At 39.4% G+C, this 12,809-nt stretch overlaps 1 protein-coding gene across 1 annotated transcript in view; it reads right to left on the bottom strand.

Moving 5' to 3' along the window:
- Window positions 1-12,809, bottom strand: part of LOC137111461 (AT-rich interactive domain-containing protein 3B-like) — a 48,215-nt gene that overhangs the window by 4,021 nt on the left and 31,385 nt on the right. Inside the window, exons 5-8 of the mRNA XM_067495094.1 lie at window positions 5,465-5,648; window positions 3,649-3,908; window positions 490-765; window positions 64-156 (exon numbers count right to left, since the gene is read on the bottom strand). Of these exons, the coding sequence (XP_067351195.1) occupies window positions 64-156; window positions 490-765; window positions 3,649-3,908; window positions 5,465-5,648 (813 nt within the window). The remainder of the gene's footprint in view (window positions 1-63; window positions 157-489; window positions 766-3,648; window positions 3,909-5,464; window positions 5,649-12,809) is intronic.

Genomic DNA, 12,809 nt, shown 5'->3' with positions numbered 1-12,809 from the left:
AGTGAATAGGAGAAAGCAAAACGATTTACAATATTATTACCATTTATGAATAACATAACACACCTGAGTAGATTGTGCCATTAACCTCCACTGAGACAGTGATGCTTGCATTTCCGTTAGTAGAGATATTTAAAGACATGTCCTGCTGTTTCTCATCTGAAGAAACAGAAAAAACATTTTATCTCACAATCTTAAACTCACAACACTGATAAAAGCAAACTGGAGATGAGCCAATACTAACTTCAGAATATTAATCCTGAATTTAACATTTTATAGAAGTAAATGATTTAGACACATTTATAAACATCTCATTCCACTTTGACATTAAAGTTCAAAGATATTTAAACACACAAATATCACTGACGCCACCGCATTTTTCAAGAGTTTTTAACATCCAATGGTGGTGAGTGTGAACTAAAAATCTAAAGTGTGTAATAATGTTTAGTGCATAAAGTACAAGGACAGTCTAACAAACTTGACAGCACTCACCTTTGGTAGTGATAGTGGGGGCTCCTAGGCGCAGGTTCATGGGCATTTGGGAGGCCATGGCCAGCAAGTTGTGCTGGAAAGCCTGCTGCATCAGGCGTTGCTGCTCTTCTGCCAGACGGGCCATCTTTCTTTCAGGTCCCTCTCCTCCGCCGCTGGTTTCCAGCTTTTCTCTTAGCTGCTCCAGTGTAGCAGCTCTTGCCAAACCAGCCACCTGCTGATGACCCAGTGCCAGTGCCATGGAGGGCCTTGCTGCCATGATTGGAGGGTTGAGGTCATCTAAAAGAGAGAAGAACGAAGGGCTTATTTTACTAATTCTAAATGATACTTCTGTGCATTTACAGCTAGTGAAAATACAGATTAGGCATTTACAGAGGGTCCAGGGCAAATGTGCCTCTTGTCCTGTCAGTCCAGTCCAGACCAACACAGTAGAATAAGAATAGAATAAGTTGGTATTCATGTGGATAGATAGCTTATCTACAATATATATGCATTACCGTTCACATTACAAGAAATGGCAATTTTATGTCAAAATCTCATTGAGTCCAGTTTCCTGTACACAGTAAATGCAAAAATAAACAAGCAAATATCTGGAAAATAAGTTTCATTTGTTTGTTAAGGCAGGAAAGTTGCTCATCATGGAAGAAGTTATGAAAATTAGTCTTTTGATAACACAACATAATGGACTGTTAGCTGTAACAGACCATGTAGGACACCAGCCCATGATGAACTTCCCAAAAAATCTAGGCAAGCAAATGTTTGCAAATACACACTTTGTATTTGTATTTTTTGGTGTTGCTTTTATTTAATCAAATGGATCAAAAACACAAAAAACATTTTTAAAGCACAGAATATTGGCCAAATCTAATTTGCATGTTATACTGAAGTTTCAGCAAAAATGTGCCTGACTAATCAGTGGCATTCTGCTCATCAGTTTTTCACACTTTAATCTGGATACTGGATTAAATTGATCAAGCATGTTCTCTGAGATGTTAAAACATCCTAAAAAAGGTCATTACCATTAAAGCAATGGGATTAGTTTAGATTTCCCTCTTCCTCCATAGGCACAGAATCTTTAGTTTAAATTAAAAATGGTCAAACAAAAACAGCTAAGCTTAGAAAGTCATCAGTTTACACCGGTCTTGAGAAAGGAAGGTTATTTCCTTTAGGCCATAGCCAATAAACCAGAGGTTCATTTAAAAAGATGCACACTGTGGTCTCCAGAGATGCTGCCACTGGATCCACCAATACAGAAGAAGCAATGGGTTCAAGTGCACATCTGCCCAAGAAGACAAGTAATTACAAGTGTCCTTCTTGAAAAGCACTAAACCAGTGTGCACAAACACTGCGAGTACGAAACTCAGGTCAGGTGGCTTCATGGGCAGAGGTCCAGAGAAAAGCATACTAAGATTAGCAAATCAGAAGAAAAGTTTGGAGTGGGCCGAAATATACAAAGAGACTTGAGTGGAGCAAAATGTTTTGGTCTGATGAGTGAAAGCTTGGGGTGTTTGGATTCAAGTGAAGAACATATGTCAAGGAGATCATGAATAGATAATGGATGGTTGTCTTACACCAAAGAGGGATCATTTTGGGATGTTCAGGAATGGGAGCGTGGGAGGCATCCTAAAGGACCCCTCCGTGAAGAGGCATGCCATGCCATCTGTGCAACAAGTGACTGGGGGTAACTTCATTTCAGCAAGGCAACGAACCCAAGAATTTTTCCAGATTGTGTAAGAATTATCTGGAGTAGAAAGACTGCAGGAATAATGATTTATTTTTTTGTCCATGTTGTTTTTTGTGATCCACTTGAAGCCATTTGATTTAGTAAAACTAACAAAAGATAACAAAAATACAAAAGTGAGTAGGAGTTTCAAAACTTTTTTTGCCAGTGTGCTTCAAGCGTTCTTTTTAGTATTACTGCTCGCAAAATAAAACTATCGACTACCTCCAAGGGACCTAGTTCCCAGCAGTAAAGTCAGTCAAATTAGGTGCGATCCCACATGACCACCTAAAGCTAATTACAGGTGAAAAAAGACATTACACATGTCAAAGGCTTAATATTGCTGGGGTCCTTTGCAGAACTACACATTCCATTGACTTGACACCAATGTAATGACAGTTATTACCACTATGCCACTGATGTAGACAGAAAGCTTCAAAGTTCTTATGTGTCCCCACAACATGGGTGTCATGTTATAAATCAGTAAGAAAGATGCTTCAGGCAAAACTGCCTCATACATGGACTTTCAAAACACCTGGACTAGACACACAAAACCCTGCACACAGTCTGACATAAAAAAGGCTAAAACTGCACACAGACACACACACACACACGTTGGATACACACCAAGAATGAAATGTAGCAGCACACTAATACCGATAAGCATTTATTCATATACACACTAGACAAAAATTAAATAATTTCTTATAAAGTAACTTACAAGTGAAGTACAAGGCAGCAAAAATCTAAATCAAGGAGAAAACATCAAAGCACTAGAGAAGACGTGTTTTCGTTTCATGAGATACAAGAGCAAGAAGGAGCAGAAAGGAAGTTTTTTTTTTAAGTAATAGATTTGCATAAGAAGTGCATAAGAAGGTATGAAAGACTTCTGTTTCTGGAGTTTTTTTAATATTGGGAGCAAGTTTGCTGAGCGTGCAGAGTTCAGAAGCTTGTTCAACCATCTGAGCTAAAGAGTTTTGCTTGGTGTTTTCTGTAATTAAATGCAAGACATTTCCAGCTTACTTTCAATGTATACTGCACATTTAATGTCTTTCAAATGGGTTCCTCTTTCAAATAAAGTGCCTTTAAATCATACACATGCTAACCCACATCTATGACTAGATATTTTTCTAAATGTCAGCAGAGGGCAGTACTAGCAAATTTGCATTAAAAAAACTACAGTGTACACAATCAGAAGATCATTAGGTCTGAGGCAAACATTTGCCTGCTTAATATAACCATCAATCCAGATAACGTTTTAATCTTAGTTATGAGCCCACACTCATCTGAGTGCTGCCCGTTTCCCTGCACGCACCCATTTTTTACAGTGCAAACCCCACACTTGGGCAACTTGTGTTTCTAGGTATGCATAAACAAATCTTATTTTACGCTACCAAAAGTTTCTGGGTCCAATTTAATCTGCACAGCTTTGAGGTGCATACCTTTCTTTAAAGAGGGTCCTGGTGAGGCCTGAAGACCATTGAGGGCACCTGAGGTCCCGGCCCCCAGTGCTGAAAGGTGCATCTTGGGAGATGAGAGGATGTGAGGAGCTGTGCTGGGAGAGGGAGAGAATCGGAAGAGGCTGCTGCTGTAGCTCGGACGACGTCCCTCACGCCGGTTACTGTCGATGGCAGCCTGAAGCTCACCTGGAGAGCTCAGGCCTTTCCTTTCACACTCATATGGATAGAGGTATTTCATATACCTTTAAGGGGAAAAACATAGATAATTAAAGAAATACATCAGATTCTCACATTAAGAATAAACTACTGAAATAACCATTTCCACAATTAGAATTAAAATTGTAAAAGTCTTGATGTTTTGGCATCAAGCATAATTTTATTCACTTTAACTGTAACATACAATGTGAGCATATTATACAGATTGAGTATATTATACACAGAAGATTATGTTCAACATTCTGCCTCAATATGTTTACACATACTACAGTAAATCGGTAGTTGGTTTTTTCAATGTGTCATTATGTAAAACACATTTTTTTCCACTTACCCCAAACCAAATTTTAGAACTGCCCAAGTGTAGGTAAATTATTGCTATAAGATGCTGCTTCCTGCTTCCTTGTTTTGTTAGTACATGTAGAGTTAAGGTGCAATAAGACAGTGTTCATGCTACTGTATACGTCATGTACATACAGACACATGGGCAGAGAGAGACAGAGAGAGAGACAGAGAGGGGGGGAGAGAGAGAGAGACAGAGAGAGAGAGACAGAGAGAGAGAGAGAGACAGAGAGAAAGAGGGGGGGAGAGAGAGAAGGAGAGAGACAGAGAGGGGAGAGAGAGAGAGACAGACAGAGAGGGGAGAGAGAGAGACAGAGACAGAGACAGAGAGAGAGAGACAGAGAGAGAGACAGAGAGAGAGAGAGAGAGCGAGAGCGAGAGAGAGAAAGACAGAGAGAGAGAGAGAGAGAGAGAGAGAGACAGAGAGAGAGAGAGACAGAGAGAGAGAGAGAAAACAAAGTCCAGCAGAAATCTGTCTGTATTTTCTTCAATCACATATTATTAAACTAGTACTCTTGTGTACATGACATCTATAAAATCAACTTGCTCAACAGAGCTGACAGTAACATATGCTGGGTGTACTTGGGTAAGTGGCTCTACAAGTATGCAGAGTTATGGCTGTGATTGGTTTTCCATCCCACAAGAATACAGTATAAAGTGAACATACAATATTATGTATGCTGACTGCATTATGGTGAAATAGCAGCACTAAGGATCAATAGGAAGCTAAGAGCTGCAGGGTCCATTAGACAGAACTAGCAGAGTAATAGTACACAATATCCTACCAACATAAAAAATACATTAAGATTCTTTAGGACACCGTAGTAGTGGGCAGGCTATAGAGGTGTTATATATACTTAAGGGTTTCCATCGAGAGAGTTTTAGTCAAGGCTCAGCATACAAGCTGTCAGTCAGACCCCACCTAGTTATTGTGAACTCTAACCCAAATCACTTCATCATAAATCCATGGGAATCAATGGAGTCTGTGTGATTGAATGGACCCAGGTTTGAATGTAGAGAGGGAAGGTGGCTTGGTACAGGAAACAAAGTTGCATGTGTATGTACACACAGGAACGGGTGAACATGACACACACATACTCATAAGCATAATGGTTGAACTTAGTTTAACCTTAGAAGTCAAATTCAGATTCCTTTTTTCAATTCCTCTAACTTCAATTATGGTTTACATAAGCTAAGATACAGTAAAAGAAATGTATTTTGCTGGTTGTTATATGACACTTACTGTGTGCGCAGGGTAAAAGCTGCACTGGTAATGGAGGTAGGCAGGTTGAGCCCCTTTGTAATTTCTCTCCAGATCTTCTTGTTGATAACCTCAACCAGGCCTCCCTTCTCTGTCACCAGTTTGTACAGCATGTACAGATCCAGGACCTGCTTGGCCATGATGGGGATTCGATTGACTGGGGTTCCTGAGGAGGAGGGGAACATCATAAAATAAATGAGAACTGTAGAAATCATACATCTGAAAACAGAACAGCTTTAGTGATGCACAATGAATCATTGATGGTAGGGGGTTTATTTGATTTGTGTATTATATGGATACATGGAGCATCAGCATCATGCATAAGCATCTCATCAGAATTATTGGCACCTAGCACAGAAAATACACTTCAATTTGCTACAAAATAACAAAGCAGGATGGATTCAGTATTGGGCATTGATTCATCCTCTAATAAAAGCTAAAACACCCAGAACCACTTTGTGATCTTCAGTCTAGGTGCTCTCAGGATGTTAGTAAGACAAGGGTGTCAGGCCCAGTGCCTGCACGCCTGTTAAATTTGCCTTGAAAACATATTAGCCTAGTTAAAGCAATCTGGCTTGACCTGGAAAAGGGGATTTGCAAACAACACAAAGCAAAGTGGCTCCAGCCTTTTGATACAGATACATTAATCTTGTCAACAAGATTCAACTCCAGTGAAGCTTGCAGGAAGTGTGTGGAGGGGGATGGACAAAGACGAGGGAGGAGGGTTTGGAGGTTGCTGTATGCAACAGAGTCAAAAAGTGCAATGTGCGACAGTCTACGCATTTAGCAGGAGGGGGGGAACTAGGATTGTGACGACCTGCTGATCCATGTGTAGCAGTGGGTGGAGGGCTCCTGGATAGCCCAGTTAAGAAGCTAATTTAGAGGACTGTATGGAGTAACTCCACACCCCTCTGATGTTAGTGCTGCGGGGCCCAGGGACGGGAGATTTGCCCTCACTGGTAATTCCATTCAATCCTTAAGTTCTTTCACAGGCTGCTCTTTACCTGGAATTGGGCTCATTAATGACTTTGTAAAATAGCAGTTGGATAAGGCCAGGAAGATTAGCCCTGATTAATTTTCTTAAGTTAGCAACATGTTAATCCATTTGCAAGGGGCCTAGGTGAAGTCATGAAGCTATGCAACTGTGGTGATCAGGTGTGTCAGACTACTTTGGCTCTGAACTGTTTATTACCACACTTTATATTATTTATAATGTACCTTCATCTACTGTTGTACTCACTGAAAACCACTCTTAAGGTCTTTCTAAAAACACAAGCAATTTTGAGAAGGCAAACATGGGACCTCTGTTTGGGTAGGGTGGGAGAGAGTAGAGGCTTATACCCTGTTTACAGGTCACTATTGAGCAATGGTTGGCCAGGAGGGGGTTGGAAATGCCAGTGACACTCAAGCAATGAACAATCATTGTTTGGCACCATAGTTTCCTCATTCTGCAATGTTGCAACAGTGGGATGTGAATTAAGTTGCAGAGCCCTCTAGTTAGGGTTGATGCATTCAATCACAGAACAGCCAGTATCGTACATAAATGAAAGAAGACAGGTAGGAATGTAAGATTTAGAGTAAACCAGTTTTTCAAGTCACCTGTTAAAACTAATGCAATTAAATACAAATTAAATACTTTAAAAACCACAGCTAATTATGTCCTCTTCTATTCACATACTTTACCTATTCAAATTAGTGACTGCATTACATAGTATGCAAGAACCATCTGATACGTACCCTACAGCACAACGGCGGACACTGGACTGTGTGCGGTTAATACTGTTGCTTGTTAAAGCTGCTGAAAATGCTGTTAGGAGAAAACAGCCATCTTAACTCCAAAGCCAATTAACAATTACCACAAACAAGACGGCCTCTTCTGCCAACATGTTTAATAGGTAGAATGATATAGTTTATTATGCATCTAATAAGTTTCATTCACACAAACTTTACTAATAAGGTAATTTAGCAGTGACTCTTCCAAACACATGTATATGTTTTTACTTTTACCATTTGGTGTTAGTTATTTTCAAGCTGGATGATGTGTTGCCAGTGCTTCTGCAGTTATTGAATGGAGGACTGGACATCGATCCTGTATTAAACAATTAGCAGAACTACATACAAACTTAATTAAAAAAAAAAAAAAAAAAAAAAGCACCTCTATTGTGACAGAAGCATGTTCTCATAAAGCATTTTCTCTCATCCCACTTTGCTTTCATTGTCTCCCTGACTTAGCGATTTCGTTTGCTTTGCACCTTACTAGTATGTATGCTTCGGATTAAGCATCTGGCAAATGGCTAAGTGTAAAATGTAAATGTAACTACAGGGGTCAGAGATCAGTCAGGGGTTATTGATGTGTGAATTAAACTGCAGGTCAGCAGGAAACAATGTTTTCATACCAGACCAGCCAGGAACAATGAGAGCACAACAAATGAAACAGAACAGCACTAGTCCCATAGTGACAAGCCAGCAGTTAGTTGGGCTTTAATTCCTGCCAATGATTTTATTTTCCTCTTAGTTAGTACCTGCTGTCAAAAGCTATAAGTATATGTTTGGGAAGTAAACAAATACTGCAGTTTACTATGTGAAAGTTTGCCTAGCTAGTATGAGATATGAAATGTATTCACTCTGCTCCTCTTAACACTCCCTCTAGCTGATATTTTACACTTCAAACCAACTCTGTCCACCACTAAAGTGCTGTAGTCCCCTGTACGTAATTAAAATATTAAAGTTACAAAACTTTTTATTCAAGCTGAATTAAATCGAATCATCCGATTGGTCAAACCGTCACAAAACAACGGTCCAGTCACAGTGTAGCATGTAAATAAAAACGCTAAACACGCTCAACACAGCTTCATCAGGGTCTAGTAATTCGTCATTGGTAGCATAAGCATTGCCTCATCTCCCTACTGCTTTCTATGTTGTTCAGTGAGTCCTGGGCACCAAAGCTCCTCAAAGAAGACATAAGATAAAGGGCATGTTTCTGGTAAAAAAAAAAATCGATTTAAAACCTGAAACAGCATTCATTTCATTAATAAACATTTGACATTAGCCAGGTTTTTAACTTCAACACAGCCCAAGCACACGTGAAAGCCCCTTTGATAATACTGTAATTGACCAAAATGACATTAGCAACACTTGGGCAGTTACCTATGAGGTTCCTTAATTCGAGAACATCAACAGGCCACCTGCCTTTAGTGTCCAACATCTGCTTCATGTCCAACCCTGGAGACATTTAGCTTTAACAGGCTTAATTAGGCTAGTCCAAACATTTCTTTTGATCACAGCAGCACAAGTCCCTTACCTCACAGTACTATGTGCACTTTCCACTTCAACAATAGTCCCCATTTCACCCTCATTGCTTACTTAGTTTTTTTTTTTTTTTAGAAAACACTTAAAATAACTTGATCATGGGGGATACTAGACCACTCCGTGGCATTCGACCACTATAGGGTGTTTCACTCTCTGATAAGCCCTGATTCGTCTGCTTGGCTGCTCTGAACCAATCTGTAATTGGCTGCAGGCTTCACCTCCCATCATCCTTTGCCCTGGACTGATTTTCCCCCAGAGACATGGCCATCAGAAGCCTAGTGATTAATGGCACCAAGGGTCAGAGGTTACTCTGGTGGGAAGTGCCACGGCTGAGGACCCCTGAACCACTCCCTAAACCCTTCCTCCAACTTCCACTGTGAACACAAGAGCCACATGGCTAGTCTTTAAGTGATAAAGGATATAGATAGTCAGAGGTGGAAAAAAGGGTGAGAAGTACAACTGAAAAGCTAAAAGACACATTTTCAATGTGTTTGGAAAATACAGGCCCTCGGGGTTAAGACTTTGGTAGCTGGTATTTTTTGTAGATAACCAGTATCTTCACATTTGATAACTTTAAAGCCTGTGATGATTCCAAAAGGGTTCAAAGATGCGCTATTGACACTATGGGAAAAAATGTTTTCAGAATACTGGTATACCACATGACACAAACGCAAACCTTTTATTAATTGTTTTAGAGGTTGGAGGCATATACTAGAACATACACAGATTGTAATAATCCCTGATACTGTACCCATAGCCAAATCAGACTGAGACAGACGTCTAACTAATTTAAAGATCTACATCCCCTCCTCACATTACAGTCCCAGCTTTCTATCGCAATGTGAGGACAAAAAAGGGAACAAAGTTATTTCATCTGACCCCTGACCTATTTTTAGCAGGAAACAGCTGTTCACATTAAAGGGCCTCTATAATAAATCAATTAGGTTTCCCTGACGCCAGTGGTGGTAAATTTAATATCACTGACTTTGCATGAGGAGTATTTTTTTTGAATAATTAAGTGACAGTGACAGCCTTCACACAGGAAATGATTTTTTTACTGAATGAGCATTGGCTGGTGTGAGGTTTCCCTACTATCTACAGTAAAGAAAAAAGACTGGGAGAAATAGGGAGGTACAACATGATCTGGGGTCTTGGGTTGCTTTAAATCTGCTGTTCAATTTGAACAGTCTATTGGATGATAAATAGAAACAAGGGCATGCAGGGAGAGATACAATTTGCTTCTAATAGGAAAGGAAAGAAAAAGGACGTGGGAGGTATAGTAGCTACCCAGCTGTAGAGAGACCAAATTACTGCTGTAAGAAAGGTGTTAGCCAAGAAAAACAGCCCCTGGCCCCAGCACCCACACCCCAAATCACACCTTAGTGCTCCTCCTCCCTACAGCAACCGCCAGATCTACACACAAGTTTAAAGTAAAACATGGCTACATCTCTCTCTGTTAGTCGGGTTACTTCCTCAGTTACATTAATTCCACTTGCTAGAATTATCATTAGCGTGAAACACAAATCCCAAAGTAAAATAGAAATTTGTCACTGTCAACAACACGGTCAAGAAAATAAATTCTTTGAAAGCAGAAACTGTGGTGCTCGTTTTTACAAAATTCCTAAAGTGAGGTTTTCAAGATGTTTTGTGCTGCATATGTTGATGTTGTTCAAGCATCCTATTAGAAAAATAAATGAATATGGTGGAAGAAACACCTAAATGCTATATTCATAATCACCCTGAAGTTTGCCAATTTGTACACATTGTTTAAAGTATTATGTTTTTTTTTTCAAAGAGAATATCAAGACAGAACAGCACAAAGTCTTCATGTGGGAGACACTGACAGGTGAGACGAGTGTCTGGGCTCCACATGCCGGGAGTTTACTTTATGTCGGGCAGACCCTGGCTGTTTAGTTTATACATTCATATGTCGGGGCAGCATATTGTCAGGACCCTGCCATACGCTGGGGCATGTTTGTTTTATTTTTAATGTGTGGTCAGGGACATAAAAGGTAAAAATGCCTTGAGTGTATGGAATTTGCTATCTTTAGTTCAGACAGAGCCACTACTCGCATGACGGACCAATTCATATCAAGTGTTAAGATATGTACCCTCCTGGTAAGTGAAGTTAAATGTAGCATCACACTAATCATCACTATTCAAAGCCTGAAGCTAAAGGCACACCTGGTACAGATAGAGTGAAAGAGGGCCAACAGTCATCTAATAAAATGTATATGCCATTTAATATGCTCTGTGAGTCTGAAACTGAGGCTATGAATAAAACAAAGGGTGAGAGGCAAGACAGGGAAGAAACAACATATAGAATTCTGCTAAATGGGCAGTACTTCAGTACTATCTTACAAATAAAACAAAACAATCCAAAGTGCTGCATAATCCTAATCTCTGCAATTAAGTAACAGGGCAACTGTACAATAACAGATAATCTAAAATACAAAGGCTTTTCACACGTATATTTGTATATTTTACACCTTTATTTACATAAGAATAAAAGGTAATTCAAGTCATTGAATATCTTCTAATTTGAAGCACTACTTCCACTTGAATCTTTTTTAGGCCTCGCAAATGACAAACACCTTCATCTGACAAATGACAACTTTCAGATTTGGCTCGATTCTTCATCTCTTCCTCCCAATTTCATTTCCAACTCACTGAAAGAACATACAAGAATTAACACACATTCTATGATTCATAAACCACTTAAAGGTATATTTCATTCAACTTGTTAGTGGGAATCGTTTCAGTCAGAAGGCAACCAGAATATTATAATGTATTATATTATATATGAGCTGCTTTAGTCTATAGTGTAAAATTTTGCAAAAATAGCAACGTTCCAAACACCACCAGAAAATACCACTGGCTGCTGTTTACACACAGGAGAGGTTGGTCACACGACAAATGACTATTAGACGTTGACTTTAATATCATCAAGTTTGTCAGGTGCAATTTAAGAATAAATCTCTCTTTCATCCAGTCTTAATCTTTTGATGCCAGTAAAGCATCTCTGAACGGAATTACACAATTAAACAGAAAGCAAGAGAGAAAGAGGAGTCCTCTGTGGGTCGTGAAGATGTGTCACCTGACGAAAAAGAGGGGGAGGGGGATTGAAAAGGTTGGATGGCGCGAAAAGTGAGATGGCCTCTCCAACTGTAACCCAAGACCCCTCTATCCCCAGAGACTTAGCAGATCAACTGACTAGCCCCTATCAACACAGACTGATATGGAGCCAACAGAGAGATAAATTAATTGGTAGAGAGATGGCTGAAGTCTCTTAATCTAAAAAACATATTCAGGATGACTTGCCATTCAATTTCTGCATCTGATCCAAGAAAGTGACAGAATACAAGTGACATCTGAGAAGTGTCAGCCCAGCAATGAATACAATGACTTTGTTTGTATTTATATACACAGATAATAAAATTGTTATTTTAAAAAAGTGTAATAAACAGAAAGTCTTGCACAATAATTTTATGAAGCAGTAATTTTCCTGCACCGCACACCTTTTTAACAAATTTAAAAAACAACAGAAGCTGATGTCTGCTGTCAATTCATGCCACTTACGTTTGCTTGACAGAGGATAACATGACTGTTTGTCTACTTCAGTGAAAATGTACAGGTGGCTAATAAATTTGTATTTTACTAGCCACAGGGCAAGTACTTTGTGTGTGTGTGAGATCGGAATTCTCCCTTATTCTATGATAATGCATGATAAATTTAAATTACACTGCAGAGCTGACAAGCTGTGAGGGGCTTTTTTCAATGCAGGACCTTGGGAAAGTGGTTTTCTAATAACGTAATTTTCTCAACACAACTGGCCTCCATATAAAAAAACCAGCACCCACTGGTTGCACTGCTTACCCATGTAACATGCATTCACTATGTAAAACTTTCTTCACCCTTTGTACACATTGTAAAAGAGCCTACATCAGCTAACAGCTGAGACTGGATTTGTCAGAAGAGAGTGAGCTAAAAATATTTGTAGACACTCAAATATACACTT

Source organism: Channa argus, chromosome 2 (assembly GCF_033026475.1).
Source record: "Channa argus isolate prfri chromosome 2, Channa argus male v1.0, whole genome shotgun sequence".
Lineage (NCBI taxonomy): Eukaryota > Metazoa > Chordata > Actinopteri > Anabantiformes > Channidae > Channa > Channa argus.
This window is presented reverse-complemented; position numbering and strand designations above follow the sequence as displayed.